Raw genomic sequence first — 17531 nt, forward strand, 5'->3', positions numbered from 1 at the left:
ATCACGATCACATGAGTTTATTTAAATCTGCTCTCAACTCTGAGTGAAACCTTCTGACACGCTCACTGTGCAGCTACAGGTGTTTCCCCTCATCTTCCAGCTCATCTCAGACTTGAGCATCTCACCTGGACACCTGACAACAACTGCTCTGCAGCATCTGACTGTATATAAAAGATGGACAGAGAATTTAAACCTGCATTCTCTCCGCTGTTTTTTCTCTGCTAATTTTAGCATCACACCACAGCTTCTGTATCACATGGTATAAGGCTCTGCTCTTGTCATTTGTTGAGCATTTGTTAAAAACCCAATTTAAGGTGTCACCAACTGCTGGGTGATAGCATGGTAGCCATCTTTTATATACAGTCTGTGATTTTAATGCATTAAAACGCAGTAGCCTGCATTAATTTAAAAAAAGGCAAATTATCTTGATTTATTTCCTGAGGCTCCAGGGCAGGAACAGGAACTCGACAGGAACTCACTTCCTGTTTCTGGTCATTTCCACCAGACTGGACCTGCAGAACCCACAATCATGACCCCAGTTCACACTGTGTATGCCCTCTGATAGGCTGACCCCTTCTCCTCTCCTCACAGTGCCTTGCTTAAAGGCAACAAGGAAATGACAGTTGGCATTAAGGCCTCAGACAGAAACAGGAAGTGAAGGCAGGGAGAGGAGAAGGAGGCGGAGCAGCGAGGTCTGTTAGCGTGGTGTCCCGCCCTCCCCGGGACTGATTGGGAAACTGTTTATTTGAGGTCCAGCACCATGCTGGCCGGGTTCTCTAGGTACTCCCTCCACAGGTTGGAGAAGCGACACATGGTGGCGCCGTCGATAATGCGGTGATCCGCTGACCAGCTGACCTTCATGATGTGAGCTGGGACCACCTGACCAGCAGCGTCGAACCTCGGCAGCACCTGGACAGACAGACAGGAAGTCAGCAAGTGTTAAAAAACAAACAGCTGCTCTGTAATGCCACATCCTCAGCAGCAGGTAACAGCATAGCTGAATGGATAAACTCCTGAATTATGGTCCATGCACCATCTCCTGCGGTTTCACAGAAGAAAGAAGAACATCAGGTGGGTATCTGAGCATGCTCAGAGCCTGCCAGCTGATTGAACAGTCACCTGATAGTCAGACGGTCCGGTTTAACTTCCTGTTGTGATTCACGAAGAAACCACAAGCACACCTTAGTAAGTTTTCCTTCCTCTGAACAAAATAACAGTTTATTTTTCAGAGTGAGGAACAAAACCCTCCTCCGAAAGCCAGAGAACATCATTCTCCTGAAGACACTGATTTAAATAATTTATAAAATATTTATAAATATTTATATGAATTTATAAAATAAATTCATATTTAATATTTTACAAACCAGGTCAAATGTTTTATATTCTTGAAGATATTGAAATAGAACAGGTAATCAGAGTCAAGGTGAGGTACACTTTAGACCATCTTCTTGTTCTTTATTGCGATCCTTGATATCTTGTGCTATTCACCCTTTTTCCTCTCATAGTAAACTAAAACACACCTGAGTCTGTCTGTGCTGTGTGTTCGGTCTGACCACGGCTCACCTGGATCTTTCCTAGCGCGCCGATGGCGACCTCGGGTGGGAGGATCACGGGCTTGGCGTACGTGCCTCCGATCTGGTTAGAACACAGCAAGCAGAGTGAGGTCAGTGCAGCTTCTCTCAGCACTGTTGTGATATTTTGTGTCGCTGTTGTTTTCAGACTCACAGATCCAATGTTGGACAGCGTGAAAGTGCCCCCCATCAGGTCGGCAGTGCCCAGCTGACCCGATGCTCCGAGTACCTGCAGGCGGTTCAACTCAAGGGCAATCTCTAACACGCTGAGCAGCTGGACATTCTTCACGTTGGGAACCAGCAGACCCTGACTTGTGTCCATTGCCAGGCCGATGTTGTGGGACGCCTGAATCACATGAAACACTACCATCAGCACTAATGACGCCACTGAGCAGCCAGGGAAACAAAGCCAGCTCAGAGCGTGCTCTTACCTTGTAGGTGATGTTCTGGCAGTCCTCATCCACCGAGGCATTGAGGATCGGGAAGTGGTGGAGACCGAGGGAGGCAGCCTGAGCCAATGAGAGCACAGCATTAACTTCAATACCAAACATGGGATCGATCGGCAGCTCGTGCATGGCGCCTTAACCCCCAACCTTGATGAAGAAGGGCATGTAGCTCAGTCTGACACCACGACTCTCGGCGAGAGGTTTCAGCTCTGACCTCAAAGCCACCAGGCGACTCAGATCAACCTCGTCACAGTAACCGAAGTGAGGAATCTTCAGCGCCACAGTCATCGTCTTCACCATCGCTTTCTGGAAACCTGAAGAGCCAATCAGAATGTTTACAGAGAAAAGAGATGACATGCAAGGCTCGCAGTGAACAGCGCAACACTTGGGTGTGACAGCAATCTCTGACCTTTGAGGGGCTCCGTCACGTCCTTGCCAGTGAAGACAGGTTTAGGAGTAGCGGGTGGAGGTTTCACAGCCGCCTTAGTGCTCACAGGCTTGGCAGCAGCAGGAGCAGCAGCAGGGGCCGGGGGCGGAGTCTGGATCTCCTGGAAAGGTGTTGGAGGTAAGATGGCTCCTGTTTGCTTCGCCAGGAAGTTCAGGATGTCCTCCTTCAGGATCCGACCATCTTTGCCAGTCCCCACCACCTCACTGAGCTTTATCTGAGGGCAAAGCGACACCTCAACTGGGAACACACAGTGGGACAGACTGGGACAACCCGATGGGGACAAATAGGAATCACACTTACATTGTTCTCGATGGCGAGGCGTCTAACTGCAGGCGTGGCCTGCGTCTTGTGACCTTTGATCTCCTGGTGGGTGTGTTCTTCTTGAGCCATGGCGGGCGTCTCTACCACATCCTCCTCCTGGATCACCTCTGAAGGATAACAGCAGTGAGACTTTCAGCCGTGAACTTGGACGGGCAGACGAGCGAAGATCTGCTGATATCTCACCTGAGCCAGACTCTGTTTCGATATCCACCAGCGGTTTTCCCACAAAGGCCGTGGCATCTACATCGTAGTAGAGCTTTTTGATGACCCCATCATAGCGGCTGGTAATGGTGACCGATGCCTTGTCGCTCTGAACCTCACAGATGCTGTCAAACTGAGAAACTTTGTCTCCTTCCTTTACGTACCTGCCAGAGGAATCCAGTTTTATTTATGCACTTTTAAATCACACGAACTGAATATGCACAAGGACATATCTTGGTCAAAAATGACTCGAAGGTTCCTCACAGTGTTATTGGAGGCCATATTTCTAAGATTTTCTGTCCCAAGTACAATAACCTCAGTTTTATCTGAATTCAGAAAATTAGAGGTCATCCAGGGCTTTAGGTCTTCCTGACATTCCTGCAGTTTAACTAATTGGTGTGTGTTATCTGGCCTAATGGATAGATAAAGTTGTCAGTGTGTCATCTGCATAGCAGTGAAAATGGATGCTATGCCTTCTGATGATACTACCTAAGGGAAGCATGTATAATGTAAACAGAACTGGTCCTAACACTGAACCCTGTTGAACTCCATATTTAACTTTAGTGTGTGAAGAGGACTCTCTATTTACATGAACAAACTGGAGTGTAACGAGTTAACAAGCTATACTTCATCACAGGTTACAAGTAGTACATCCTAATCGCTTCATATGTTCACCTGTTTGTTCTTTTACAAACTCTGGGGTTTCAGGTTTGCTTCATTTTAAAAACAAAATAATACCAAAATTTTGTCATGACAATAAAAACGGGTGCTTGAGCTGTTGGACTCTTATTTTTTGGGGGGGTTCACGTACCACTCCTTGACGGTCACCTCCATGATTCCCTCACCGATGTCAGACAGTTTGAACTGCACGATAGGTCCTTGATTCACTGCCGAACAAAACAAAACAGTGACATTATCAGAGAGGGACAAAACAATCTGCTGATGGAGGTCAGCGTACACCACCATGAGCGATCTGCCTCAATTCTCCCAGAGTCCATCACACAGCTGAAAACCCAGAACAGTTCACCATGATACAGATCTCCATGGCAATAGTAGAGAGATCAGAAGAGGCCAGGACTCAGGTGCTGCCGGTCTGGACTTACCCACAGCGACATGCAGCCTTCTGCAGCTGAACACCTGGAGCTTCCTGTCACACCTGAAGGTTATTGGCTGCAGAGTCCTGTCACATCTGAAGCTCTGCAGCTGGAAAGATCTGCGGCTCTGCTGACTCAGCTGATGGGAAAAGAGCAGATAACAGAGGTCACCTGGACCAGCCAACACACAGGTGCTTCAAAGTCACGCCCCCTGATATTCAGGGCCTGATGGTACTTCCTTCAGGTCCTAAATGTCAGACCAGTACCAGCACTCTGAAACTCAAACATGAAACTCCTTCAGGTTCTAATAAAGATGCATACAGGTGTTATTTTAAACAAGGTGGCGATGTAACCCTAACAGAGAAAAAATGCCAGGCAATAAACAAAACAACATGCCTCTGACACCGTGGCACCAGATCTATGTTTCCTCATCTGCATGAAAATGAGTAAACAGAGTGAGTTTACACTGATTTAGTCACTGAAAATAATGCTGAGCTTGACTTTGACACTTTCAGGAAGTGGGGGATGATGGGAAATGGCCTACAGGCTGTCACCTGCCGACAGAAACCCTGCTCAGGTGTTTTCTTATTACAGGCTTCCTCTGAATTTCTCGAAGCTGACTCACTCCCATGTCACTTCTCACTAAATAAGACAGGAAATTCGCTTTGAAAGTTATCCCCATCACTGGAGGACCACCTGTCAACCACGTCGTTTCCGTCGTTTGAAACCACATCTGCTCCTGACGTCTGGAACAAACACCTGTCCTGGTGGCAGCAGGTGAAGCAAGTTTCACCTGCAGGACAAACCCTGAAAATTACTGAGCTCAGATCTGAGTCAGAACCCGTACACAGCCGGTTCTGGTTCTGACCCATACCCTGACCCGGAAATAGCTCCTAACCGTCAGGAAGCAGTCGCAGTTGTTAGATGTTAGCCACAGCATGCTAGCTCAGAGGCTGTCTCATTCCATTAGGGTTAGCATCAGCTAGCCCATTGGCTAGCTATGCTAATGCACTGAGCTTGGTGACGTTGCGCACGCATGTCCGTTAGCATTAGCCGCAGGTCAGCATTAAGCGCTTACAGAGCCTTTGAGGAGAACACGAAGCTTGTATTTGCTCACCAGCAGCCGCCTGAACGCGCCGAGAGAGCCTCTGGTCACCGCTGCCATCTCTGTGCTCCGCCGCACGCCCCTCTCTGCAGCCAATCAGTGCGCAGCGCCGGCTCTCTTCTTCTGCTGCTTCCAGCAGGGCTCTCAGACGTCACACAGGTGTGATGGCGCCATGATCAGGAGAGCTAATGAACAACAAATTAATTTATCAATCCTTTTCTGGTTTTTACAGCCTTAGACGTTCCACAGTTTTTATCCATTATTAATAATAAAATGATTTGTTATTTATTTAAAGACGGGTCAGCATCATGACATCGGCAAGCTGCCGTTTGTGCACCTGTCCAGATAAGGTAAGATAAGATAAGACTTTATTGATCCTGCGGCGGGGAAATTTGTGCATTACCACAGCTCAGGTACAGATAGTAGAAGAATACAAAGAGTATACCAGAATATAAAGACAAGAAATACAAAATAAATAAGATAATACAATATATACAATGGTAGATTGTACACGCACACTCAGAATGTGTTCTTGATAGGAGTTGTAGAAATATGCAAGAAATAAATTAAAAACTATTTTACTACTACTACTATTACTATGGCAGAGAAATCAGACAAACACTGGCTTAAAAGTACTTTAGTGATGTTAAGCCTTTTAAAAGAATTTTGTAAACAACACAGTATTACAACAGGTTTTAACAGAACTTCAAGTATAAAATTTTGCCCCAAAGTAGCAAAAAAATAGAATAAAAATAAAATTGTGCACAAGTAAAAGAATTAGTCCTTTTAAGTCCAAATGGTACCAGTGGGGCCCATGACAAACAGGTGTATTGCATTAGAGTCCATCCAATGAGGAGTGTGTGTGTGTGATTGTCTGTCCTACCGTACTACTTGTACAGTAGAGGATTGTAGTCCATCAATGTGCAATGTGCGTGTATATGTATATCGTCTCCTAGGATCTTGGGTTGGCTCGCCATCCAGTGAACACTGGAACACTCTGGGTTCTGGAATCGCTGACCTGGTCTTTGGATTCGTCCCATACAAAAACCTGACCGCTGTCAAGTGGATGGTCAGCGTCTACGTGAAGCCACATCTCAGTAAACCTTCCGGTTTCGCTCTGCCCTCGATAACAAAGTTTTAGTCTGCCTGCTCAACTCTCAGCTTTCCATCAGCAGGTCCTTCTCTACTGGAAATTAATCTATAAATATAACTTTACTCCTCACAATACCCCTATATGGAACAACAGGTATATCCGTCTGTGTAGGAAATCTGTGTACATGGATGAATGGAGATCTAAAGGGATTTGGGCTGTAGCTCATTTTATGGACAAGAATGGGGTCTTATTAAAACATGAGACGTTTTGTGAGAAATTTGATGTAAGATGTACTGCTAAGAGATATAAATCCCTAATAAAAGCCATCCCAGTCCCTTTGAGATCAATGATAAATGAAGATATTGTGCACTCTAAAATTTCTCCTGGACTGAGACAGCTCTGCATAGCCGGAGTTGAATTTGGTGACAGCAGGTTTACAAACAAGGTGATCAGGAATATTTTGATAAATGAAATTTGCCCTAATCCGGTTAAAAGAAATTATATTCTTAAAGAATTTGAGACCATGGAGGTTAAGGCGATAAGAAGAAAGTATATCTCACTTCCTCTTTCCCCTAAAGTAAAAGAGGTTAACTTTAAAATCATAAATGAGGTTTATCCAACCAATGAATTCTTAAGATGGAAATTTAACTTAGATGTGAACGCCTGCACATTTTGTGAAAATGATATTGAAAGTCTAGATCACTTGTGAATCAGTGCACTCCCTCTGGATTGACATGTGGAGCTGGCTACAGTCCAGGAGAATTCAGTTACCACATTTGACGGTGACAGTAATAAAATTTGTAATACTTGCTGAGAATGCAGATTTTGACTTGTTGATTAGGACGTTTTTGTTACTGGAAAAATTTTTTATTCACAAATGCAGATATTTTAAAGCTAAACCATGTATAAACAGATGTCTGAATGACTTTAAACTCTGGGCCAAATCGCTGAAACTTGTCAATAACAAGAAAGCTCATAAACTTGTTGTATTATTTAACAAGTTTAATCTATGTTAAAAAAGAAACCTCCCTATTTAATGATCATGACTGCCCTTTTTTGTTCATATTGATTTTTGCCTTTAGTTTCAAATCCTTCAAAGACTGTTCTTTCTTTTTTGTTAACTCTTTTGGCTTTGTGTTTATTGTTTATTTTTTTCTTCCTCTTTTCTCGTTGTAACGCTCAACCGAGGATATTACATATTCGGATTAATGATGGTGCCTTGTATGTTATACTGTTGTTTATAAATAAAGTTCTAAAAAAAAAAAAAGTCTGCCTGCTCTGTTCGGCTGTAGAAACAAGCGACTGAAAACTTGGGAGGTGGTACTAAGGAGGGACAAGAGCTGCCAAGAGCTTCACCGATTGGCTGACACGCAAGAAGTGAAGTAAAACAATAGGCTCTCATCAGAGCTCATCAACCCTCGGAGAAACTTAACCCTTGTTTAACCAGAACAAATATATAAATCAGGTGGACATGATTAAACTAACGGGGTTCCTCCCTTCGTAAAGTGAGGGTGGAGACTGAAGTGAGACAGTATGCAGACAGCTGGCGATTGTGTGTGTGTGTGTGTGTGTGTGCTGAACTAGGACGTTGTACATGAGTGCAAAATCAATTAAAAAACCCAGTCTGTCGGGTCACGGTCCTTTACACAACGTAAAGTGAATAACGGAGTCAAATGTCAGCACATATTGTCACATCATCTTTATTCTGCCTCGTCACAGACGTTATTAATATTAAAATACAAGCATTCATGAAATTTGTGGAGAAGCATCAGGCCGGTCTGAGTCCGTCTCAGCAGACAATGATATCGTCACAGAGCGTGCTCGTGTCCGGCTCGTCAGCACTGCTCGAACCCCGCCATCAGAGAGAGCGCCAGAGACTCCACTGCACAACAAGAGAGACAGACGTCATCAGCTCCTCTCTGCTCACAGCATACAACAACACACCGGACATCTACGGTGGCCCAGAGGTGCCAAACACATATTTCACTAACTGGAAAGGTTTTCAATCATTCAATCCTGTGTGCTGACAGGATGACCAGCACAAACATCCTATTTCTCATTTATTACTTTCATATCCTGTTAAATTGACCTCGAAGGATCAGATTGCAGGAGACTTGTGGTTCCTGAGTCTGAGCTGATGCAGATGTCAATAACTGAAGGTTGGCTTTTGTTGGCCCTTGGAAGACTTTAACCGCACACGCCCGAGCCCTCGAAACGACATTTTCAGGCTGAAAATGTTGTGCGGATATCTCGTTATGAAGTCGATCCCCTCTGAACTGCGGACACACTCTGTATGGAGGAGAAACAGAGCGCTGCAGCTGGATCCCGACAGCCTCGTAGCGTTGACCGATTTTACATTTAAGCTTTTCCAAGTCGGATGTTCTGCACCTTTGGACCACCGTACACAATCACTGCGTATGACATTATTACCCAGACGACAGACTCACAGTGAGGGAAGGAGCCCCGGCACACCGCCTTATTGAGGATCGTCACAAGGAACATGTGGCAGTTTTTGAAATCAGATTCCATTTTATCGATGGACTCGATCCTGAAAGAGAAACAACATTTAGCTGCAGAGCTGGTGTGTCGTCTCTGTACCTGGATGCGCATAACTGTCACATCAACACCACTGAATAGACGCATCACTCTTACTTCCAGGCTCCAGCCTGCCATCTGTCCGAGAAGATGAGCACGAGATTCAGAACCTTCATTATCGCCTCCTTCACAAAACTGACCTGAGAAAAGACAACATGTAGAAACAGGTTGAGTCTGAGCAGGGAGCCAAAGTGAGATTCGGCCCACTGAAGGTTCTGGTCCCACCCACAGTACAGTGTTTTACAAGTTTTCCTGGAAACATAAAGAATCACTGTCTTATCAGATCCAATTTATTTACTTGCCCGCCATCACACACTACAGTGAGGTCAGTACAAGCAGCAGTGCTGATGGTGCAGCAGCATTTTTTGTACTAAAGCAGGAAAACTGAGAAACACCTCAAGCTGCTCATCGTGTTCGTAAACGAACGAACGCTTTTTCATCATCTCAAACAAACAGGAACCTTCTTTACAGCTGATTGCGCCAGCAGTCAGACTGGTGGTGACGGCACCATCATAAAAGTTCACCTTCTCCCTCAGCAGGCAACGGTCGTGAATCGTGGCCAGGTATCTGTAATGGATCTTGATGAGCTGGTCCAAGTCCTTGGCTTCCTGCACTTGGTGCTGAAACTCGAGTCCCGTGCTGTGCAGAATCTGACGAGACACAAAACAGATGAAGAGCCAGAGTTGGTCAAACTGAGAGTGCAGTGAGGACTCACCTCATCCTCACCGAGCCTGGTTCTGCAGGAGGTTTCTTCCTGTTAAAAGGGAATTTTCCCTTCTCACTGTCACAATTGGCATGGTCATAGGGGGTCATAGGATTGTTGGGTTTTTCTCTGTATATTTGATTGTAGGGTCTACCTTACAATATAAAGCACCTTGTGGTGACTGCTGTTGTAATTTGGTGCTGTGCAAATAAAAATTAAGTGAATTGAATGTCATGGGTGCACTTCCTGTTTGCAGGAGGTCAGTTTGGTGGCTTGCCTCACCCTCGTCATGATGTAGTTGTGAAGGCTGTTGACAAAGTGCATCAGTTTGACCCTGAGCAGACACATCCTGTGGATCTGCTGGTTCACGCGCTCTTTGACCTTGACCTCCTCGGCTGTGGCGCCCTCCAGCTTCTTAGTGACGTCTGTAAAACCTACGAGTAACAACCATTTATCAGAGAAATGACTGAAACGGGCTTATTTTCAGTTTTCAGCTTCACGTGGAGCTCGTACCACTGAATCGAAGCGTGTCCAGACTGTACTTGGCCCATTTGATTTGCAGCAGGAGGAGGAACACTTGGTTGTAGATCTTCTGACACTCAGAGCTGATCACAATGTCCACGGGCCAGGGAACCTGTGCAGACACGTACCAGGAAACGTCAGGTGGCGGATTGAACAACGCACCGACAGACACCAAAGCACAGACTGCAGTGTTCACCTTGTAGCTCAGCGTGAGGACTTCCAGGTTGTTCACAGGCTGTTTTTTCCTGGAAGCGTCGATGGGCTCCAGAAACACTGACAGCCTGGGAAACAGAGATGCCTGATCAAACTCATTCTAACATAAATAAGGAACTGTGTCACAGCAAATGTGCACTGTACCTGCTGCTGTCCTCCGGGTAGCGCTGTCCGACCGCCTCTTGCAGCTGCACGTTCAGAAACGACGGCTGCTGCCAGCTCTCCTTCTCCTGCACCTTGTCAAAGATGGCCGTGTAAAAATCATACATGGTGTCTCCAGCTTCCAGCAGGAAGTAGTTCCTCATCGCCTGAAGGTATTCCAGCAACCTGCAGACACGCCACAGAGCTCAGAAGCTTCCCTTTCCCTGATTTTGGAAACAGGAAAAGCGTAGCTGAAGAGCCGTGCTTACCTGTAGTCTTTTGTCAGAGTCTTCATCAGGTTCCCACAGCACTCAATGTACCTCCTCTCAATGTGCGGGTAGAGACAGGAACGCAGTGTGAGCTCAAACGTCTGGCAGGTGACCGACTGGGACGAGCGGTCCACGCTGAAATCCCCCCCGGAGAAACACTCCTGGAAGTCGCTCTGCTCCAAGTACAGTCTGAGGAAGAGGAGGGCAGACAGAACGCACTCAGACTCGGGAATAAAGAAATCTCGCTCGTATCCGCGCAGAGCTCGGAGGAGTGGAAAACAGAAAATCTCACATCACAATTTGTTTGTCACGTTCAGAGCTAAAGACAAACTCTGAGCTCCGAGTTGTCCACTCTTCTAAGACGTGAACAGCTTACATTTCTGACAATCTGCATCTTTATCCTGCGATGAATCCCAGACTTTTTGTTGATCCTCGCTGGACATTTGCTCAGAGGCTTGTAGAAGAACTATGGCATTACCTGGCAAAATTGATGGCCAGCAGCGGGTCATGGACATCGTCAATCTCGAGGTGCCGCGCCATGATGGACTGCATCTTGATCAGACTCCTCCTTGTGGATTGCTGCTCCGTCATGCCATCCGCCGGGGACTCCTCTCGGCTGCAGAGGCGCGACTGCACGGACTCCAGAAAAAGCGTGTGCAGACTCTTCCTCTCTGCGTCTGCAAGCAAACATCCAGGACAGACAGCCCAGGTTAGTGAGGTCAGCTCATCGGCAGAGGCATGGCACTCAACACACCCTGAAGACATCCGGGAGAGCAGAAGCATAGAAAACCCCATCTGTGGTTTGTGTTGACCCGGTCAATGCAGCGCCTTCCTTTACTGAAACAAACAGACAGAACGAAGCACTGACCTCTGGAGGCTCGCTGCGACTTCTCTGCCTCCTTGCAGTCCAGATTCTTGAGCAGCTGCATGGACTTCCCGGCCATGATAATCTGCTTGAGGACAGGTTTGAGGAAGGACACCATGGTGAGCTGTCTGCCCCCCGAGGCCTGATCCCCCCCGGAGCTCCCGCTGGCCGCGTCATTCAGCTTCTCCTCGCTGTCCACCGTCTCCGATACGCTGTACAGCGTGTAGGTGGCGTACCAGAAGTCCCTGTGATTCACGGGCACGTCTTTGTTCCTGCAGCGGGAGAAAGAAACTCAGCCCACAAAACGCTGCTGAAGTCACATCACACGCACACACACGGTTTCTGCAGCGCACCTCTGGATGATGAATTCTCTGGCAGGGTCAAACAGATGGCCGTGAACGATCCACTCGTCTACGATCTCCAAATACGGCCGGACCGTCTCCGTCCACAGGGAGAACAACAACGCCACCTGGCAGACAGAGAGAGCAGATGCGTTTGTTTCCTTCCACTAAATTGCCCCCATGTCACAGTATCCCACGACGAGTGCTCACTGCCTGCTCCGATGCCTCGCCAACGCTGTCATACTCGATGATGGCCTTATAGAGGGTGTTGAGCAGGTGGGAAGCCCGCACAACGTTGGGGGTGGCGGGCGGCACTTCGGCGACACCCGTGCAAAAGACCCTGTGCAGCACTTTGATCTGAGCCAGGTGAGGGCTGAGCCGCTCCAGCACTGCAGACAGAGTCACTGTCTCATCTGCAAACAGACACGACGCAGATTGGGAATCAAACGAAGGCGGCCGGGCTCAGGATGACAGAACAAGAAAACCAGCACGAAAACAGGAAGCCTCAGTGATTCCTAAACAAGCTTGGACTTACCGTTGCATATGAGCTCCCTCTCGATCATGGTAAGCTCCTCCTTGAAACTTGTGAAGTACTTGTTGAGTGCCCACACGAAGGCCTGGTAGGTCCTGAAGGGAGGCTCGGAGGCCTTCTTAGAGCCGTAGGTGGACGCGGTGCCCGGCGGGCCCGGCTCCGAGCTGTGGCCTGTCACCTCGTCGATGAACCTCTGCAGCCTGAACACAGCCTGACCATAGACGGCGATGTGCTCGAGGACAGAGCGCAGGCAGTTCTGCAGCACAGAGGAGAAAAACACTTTTCACTACAGCTCGCATTGCACGTGCTCAGTGACCTCCGTCAGATGTGAACTCACGCCGGTCAGATGAGTCACCACCACATTACTTCTGACTGACACCTTTCCGTCGTGCTGCTGGAATATGAAGTGTTTATTGACCCCAGAGAGAAGCCTGCCGGAAGAAACTCACACAGTCAGCAGGACCCTGAACCCACTCTCAACACAAACCTGATCTCGGCGTGTGGCGACCTGCAGGCGACTGTCGTCATCTCTTACCACAGCGTTTCTCGAATTACTTGCGTCTCTGTGACGAAGGCCTTCTCTTCTGGCAGGTACAGTGGGTCCGTGTTATACAGGTGCTGATCCCTGAGGGGACAAATGCAGCATCAGCACCAAATACTCTAATTTCAAACTATAGCTCCTCCCCCAACTGCACCCAGGCATCCCTCTCCCAGCTCTTCCCCTGGGGGGGCTTCCATGTCCAAATGTTCTCCCCACAGGTAGGACGCTGTATATTAATTTTTAACTATCATTGAGGATGAGCTCACCACACATTGAGGAGGTTGGAGTGCAGATGCAGGCTGTGGGGAAAACGAGGTGCGTGCGATGCCCAGTACGGGGTCACCAGATGCTGCTCCAGCCAGGCCCTAGCGTCAGGCTCCCCCACTGAGAGGAAACATGGGGAAAAGGTTCAGCGTGACAATAAAACACCCTCCATGTCCGAGTCGCTTACACTGCAGCGCATTCTGGGTAGTGACATCAACGTTTTCTGTTCAGCTTTTGTGACTGAACAGAAAACAAACCAGAAGCTCCTTCCTCTCATTTGGTGGAAACGTTATAAAGACCTGCACCTTCTGCTGTGTGACTGCTTCGCACCTGTCCACGTGACTGGAACGGTTTTGTTGGCGTTGTCCTGGTCCTCCTGAGGCGTCCTGTCCAGCTGGATCCCAGAGTCCTCCCTGCTGATTGGCTGCTGACTGTCATCATCCTCGCTCTCCTCCTCAGACCACTCCTATGAAACAGGAAACACTGATGGGCACAGCTTACCTGTAATACGCCTGTAGGTACTGTGCTCAGTATAATACAAACCAGGACACTTCCTAAAATATATAAAAGCAGAATGCAATGATCTGCAAATCCCATAAACTCATATTTTATCCACAATAGAACACAGAAAACACAGTAAATACTCAAAATGAGACATGTTACTGCTTTGTGACAAATCTGAGCTCATGGGGAATTTGGCGACAGCGACACCCTAAAATATGGGACGGAGCAACAAAAGTGTGTGAAAGTCAGAGATGCTAAAGAGAAGATCAAAGGTGAGCTGGCAGCAGGTCGGTCACGTGATCAGGTAGAAAAAGATCATCTCAGAGAGGCGGAGCTTCTCAGAGGTTCACCAACCTATTTAAGAATCACAGTCCACGCTGTGAACATCTCATCATCTACACAACTTGACATCATCAGCACACTCGGAGGATCTGAGTGTGCTCTCTGTGCACAGGCTGATGACTGTAACCTTCAGCAGAAACACTGCTCTGTGATAAATCTGTGCACGGCTCAGGAATATTTCCATAAACCAGCGTCTGCGAGTAGCTCGGCGTGCCATCCACACATGCTGGTTACAGCTTCGTCATACTGACACGAAGCCACGTGTGACCATGATCGAGAAACGGCGCCGGCTCCTCTTTAAAATGGACCAAGGCAAAGCAGAAACTGATCTCAGGTCAGAATCATCAGCATGGCTTCAGAGGAGAAGAGTCTGGCCCACCTGCAGTTCAGACCTCTGACCGGCCGACAACATCTAGAGCGTTGTGAAACAGGATGAAACACAGCCGGGACTGCCGAGCAGCTGGAATCCTCAATCAGATCAGACCAGCTGCTGTCCTCAGTTCACAGACCATCACAGACTGATGTCAGAGAGGAAGCACAGACCTGTCCTACTTTACAGACGTGACGCTGCCGTCAGATTCAACACAAGTTCGCGTTTGATTCAAAACAGCCTTTTCTGTTCTACAGTGAAGAAAATGTGACTTTCTTTAGGTTTTTTTAGCGTCTGACTTTGTTGGAGCTTTTCTGGGTTTGTACTTGTGGGTCAGAAATGAGTTTTGTTTTTCTGCCTGTGAACACAGGTTAGTGATGATGTTAAAGTCATGTGACTGTGGTGTGGTGCAACATGAACACCACACCACAGTTGCACCAGATCACCCTGAGCAAAAACCCGCTGACACCGGGTTTTCGATCAGAGAATCAGAAACAGCTCTGCATTCATAAAGGTGGGCTCGGTGACTCACAGGTGTGTCTGGGTACGGCCCCATGTCTGCATCCTCGCCCTCCATCAGATATTTAGCCCAGTCAAACTTGTCCTCCGGTTCTGCAGACATAAGACTGAAAGATTAACATAAACTGTGTGATTTTTAGCCTTCAAGGCTAAGTGCTAAGGTTATCTGGAAACAAATCATTTGGCCTTTGACATGAAGTGAACTTATAATCACTGCACTGATGTTGTGCAGCGAAACACGGTGGGCAGATTTCCTGCTGCTGAAGCTTTCGCTCTGACTCTGAAACAGAAACATGGGCGCGACTGTGACGACGTCACTGGAATCTGTTCATCTGATCCTGGTGTCAAAGCATCATTAGCATCTGTAATGTGGGATTCACTAAAACAAAGCTTTGGTTTAAAAGGTTCTACTTTTAATGAGAGAGAAAAAACTGCTTTGGAAGAATATGTGAAAAAGGTTCTGTTTGTACTGTTTGTGTTTCCAACTCCAACCTGAGAGAAGCAGAATTAATGAATTCAGAATGTGTTGACACGTTGGTCACAAATAAAGGGAAGAATGCGGTTCTCACCGGCCTCCTTCAGCCTGGGTCGCTCTGTGAAGTCTGTGTTTGAGGGGGATCCCGACAGGCAGAGCAGCAGTGACAGTATGCTGTAGTGTGCATCGGTCTGAGGAAACACAGATCACGTTTCACTGAGATATTCTCACATCATTGCAGTCATGTTTCAATGTTTGAGCCCGACACACCAGAAAACTGTGTGTGTAACATGTGATACTGACCCATTAGGGCTGCGTCATCTGTCAGAAAACTAGCGCACACTTTATTACTGTGCACTTTTCTCTTGCACTGCTGTGTCTGTATCGTTCTGTCTTTGTTTTGGTTTCTTGCACACTTTATGTAGTCTTGTGTTGATCGTCTGATATATGTAGCACCATGGTCTTGGAGGAATGCTGTCTCGCTTCACTGTGTACTGTACGACGACGCATGGTGGGAATGACAATAAAGCTACTTGACTTGAAAAGACTAATGTGACTGTTTATTGATTGCAAGTTTACACTTATTACCTTCATCCATCCAAAATCCCCTCTGACTTTCGTTCACAAGTTTCACGCTAGAATATGATGCAGCATGCCAGCATTGACTGGTGTCGCGCATGAGTATTGATCGCGTATCCGTCTGTGATAGAGCAGAAAACAGCTGTGCGCTACCTTTTCCCCATCTGTGTTCGGTAAAGGTGAGTTCAGGAATTCTTCAGTCAGTCTCATCCAGCTTTCTGCTTTCTGTAGGTCCGAGTGCACCACGAGCTTCTCGTAGATTCTGGAAAACAGGGCAGACTGTCACTATACCATAACGTTAGCTGGAGACGAAGAGCGGAGGATGACGATGGAGCTGCCAGGCAGGAGGAGAAGAAGAACTCAGGGGAGGTTGGTGGATGTAGCGAAGGGGGACAAGCAGAGGGGTGCAGTGACAGAGGAGGATTCTGGGACAGGAGGACATGCAGAGCCCTGAAGGAGAACATACACATGTTTAGTTTGCTCAGACTTCACTGTTTTGAAGGAGTCACTCACCCGCTGACACTGCGCTCCACTTTGTGGCTGTCTGTGTCCAGATATCGATGAAACCTGAGGAGACACGAGGCGGATGTTAGGACGCTGTGTGCAGCAGCCTGCTCCCCCGCACACCCGTAAAAACTCACTTAAAGTTGGACCAGGCGAATTTGAGCGCCAGCTGGAAGTTTTGGTCCTCCTCATCCTCGATCCCGCTGAGACACCTGATCAGCCGCTTCGTCTCTCTCTCACTCTCCTTTTCGAAGGTGCTCCAGTGCGCCATGTTGACGCTGTCAGCCGGGCTGCAGTCCCCGTGAACGGGCACAGATCGAAGCGGCCTGTCGGTCTGCTTCCAGCCCGCGGTTTCCACCCGCGAACAGGCTAACAGCGCCGGAGATGTCTTAAATGCGCCATTATAGACAAATGGCTGTCTCCTCCATTGATTCCTACAGGACCGCGCAGTGTTAGCCCCACCTCCATAACAAACAAGTAGCACTGAGCATGCGCAAAAACAAATCAAATAAGTTTCCGTTTTTATTTTTTACTGTTTTAAAGTAGTTAAACCTCGTTTCTCAGTCGGTACAAAAAATGACAAAAACTGAATATTCCACTTTCTGTGAATCTACGTAGGAAAATGGCGGTAATGCATCCGTATGAGCAGCAGAGGCCGCACAGGCACTAGTAAACAAAAAGCACTGAAATACGTTAAAGGACTAAAATGAGTACGTGAAGATGCTTCTAGACAGCAAGTCCATGGTTTAGTTCTTGCAGTGACCCGGATAATGCTCGCACGGGTCAACGAGAGGACGCGCTATCTTCATATCGCCTGTTTACCAGGTGAGGAGCGCAGTCAAAAGCCCCCGTGGTGATGGTGATGATTCTCTGCAGATGCTCAGGTCATGCTCACATATGTACAATAGAAGATTTTACGAAAATAAAAGCCTGTAAATAACTTTTGATTTGACTGTATTTATTTCTCTATATT

General features: G+C 47.4%; 2 protein-coding genes across 2 annotated transcripts; both read right to left on the reverse strand.

Annotated features, from left to right (window-relative positions):
- Positions 1 to 692: 692 nt before the first annotated feature.
- Positions 693 to 5312, reverse strand: dbt (dihydrolipoamide branched chain transacylase E2). The gene is made up of 11 exons (XM_026159517.1): positions 5199 to 5312; positions 4091 to 4220; positions 3799 to 3874; positions 2970 to 3151; positions 2766 to 2893; positions 2427 to 2679; positions 2165 to 2331; positions 2003 to 2080; positions 1726 to 1917; positions 1564 to 1635; positions 693 to 909 (listed from the first exon to the last, which is right to left on the reverse strand). The coding sequence occupies exons 1-11, from the start codon at positions 5244 to 5246 to the stop codon at positions 742 to 744; spliced, it is 1494 nt and encodes a 497-aa protein (XP_026015302.1). The 5' UTR covers positions 5247 to 5312; the 3' UTR covers positions 693 to 741.
- A 2651-nt stretch (positions 5313 to 7963) lies between these two features.
- On the reverse strand, positions 7964 to 17489 carry tubgcp5 (tubulin gamma complex component 5). The gene is made up of 23 exons (XM_026157649.1): positions 16696 to 17489; positions 16568 to 16621; positions 16208 to 16316; positions 15570 to 15666; positions 15014 to 15093; positions 13596 to 13731; positions 13268 to 13385; positions 12996 to 13085; positions 12798 to 12891; positions 12464 to 12716; positions 12139 to 12341; positions 11941 to 12056; positions 11591 to 11859; positions 11201 to 11399; positions 10723 to 10911; positions 10457 to 10639; positions 10296 to 10380; positions 10091 to 10211; positions 9860 to 10011; positions 9399 to 9524; positions 8932 to 9014; positions 8727 to 8827; positions 7964 to 8161 (listed from the first exon to the last, which is right to left on the reverse strand). The coding sequence occupies exons 1-23, from the start codon at positions 16827 to 16829 to the stop codon at positions 8115 to 8117; spliced, it is 3039 nt and encodes a 1012-aa protein (XP_026013434.1). The 5' UTR covers positions 16830 to 17489; the 3' UTR covers positions 7964 to 8114.
- Positions 17490 to 17531: the final 42 nt, after the last annotated feature.

Source organism: Astatotilapia calliptera, chromosome 23 (assembly GCF_900246225.1).
Source record: "Astatotilapia calliptera chromosome 23, fAstCal1.2, whole genome shotgun sequence".
Classification (NCBI taxonomy): domain Eukaryota; kingdom Metazoa; phylum Chordata; class Actinopteri; order Cichliformes; family Cichlidae; genus Astatotilapia; species Astatotilapia calliptera.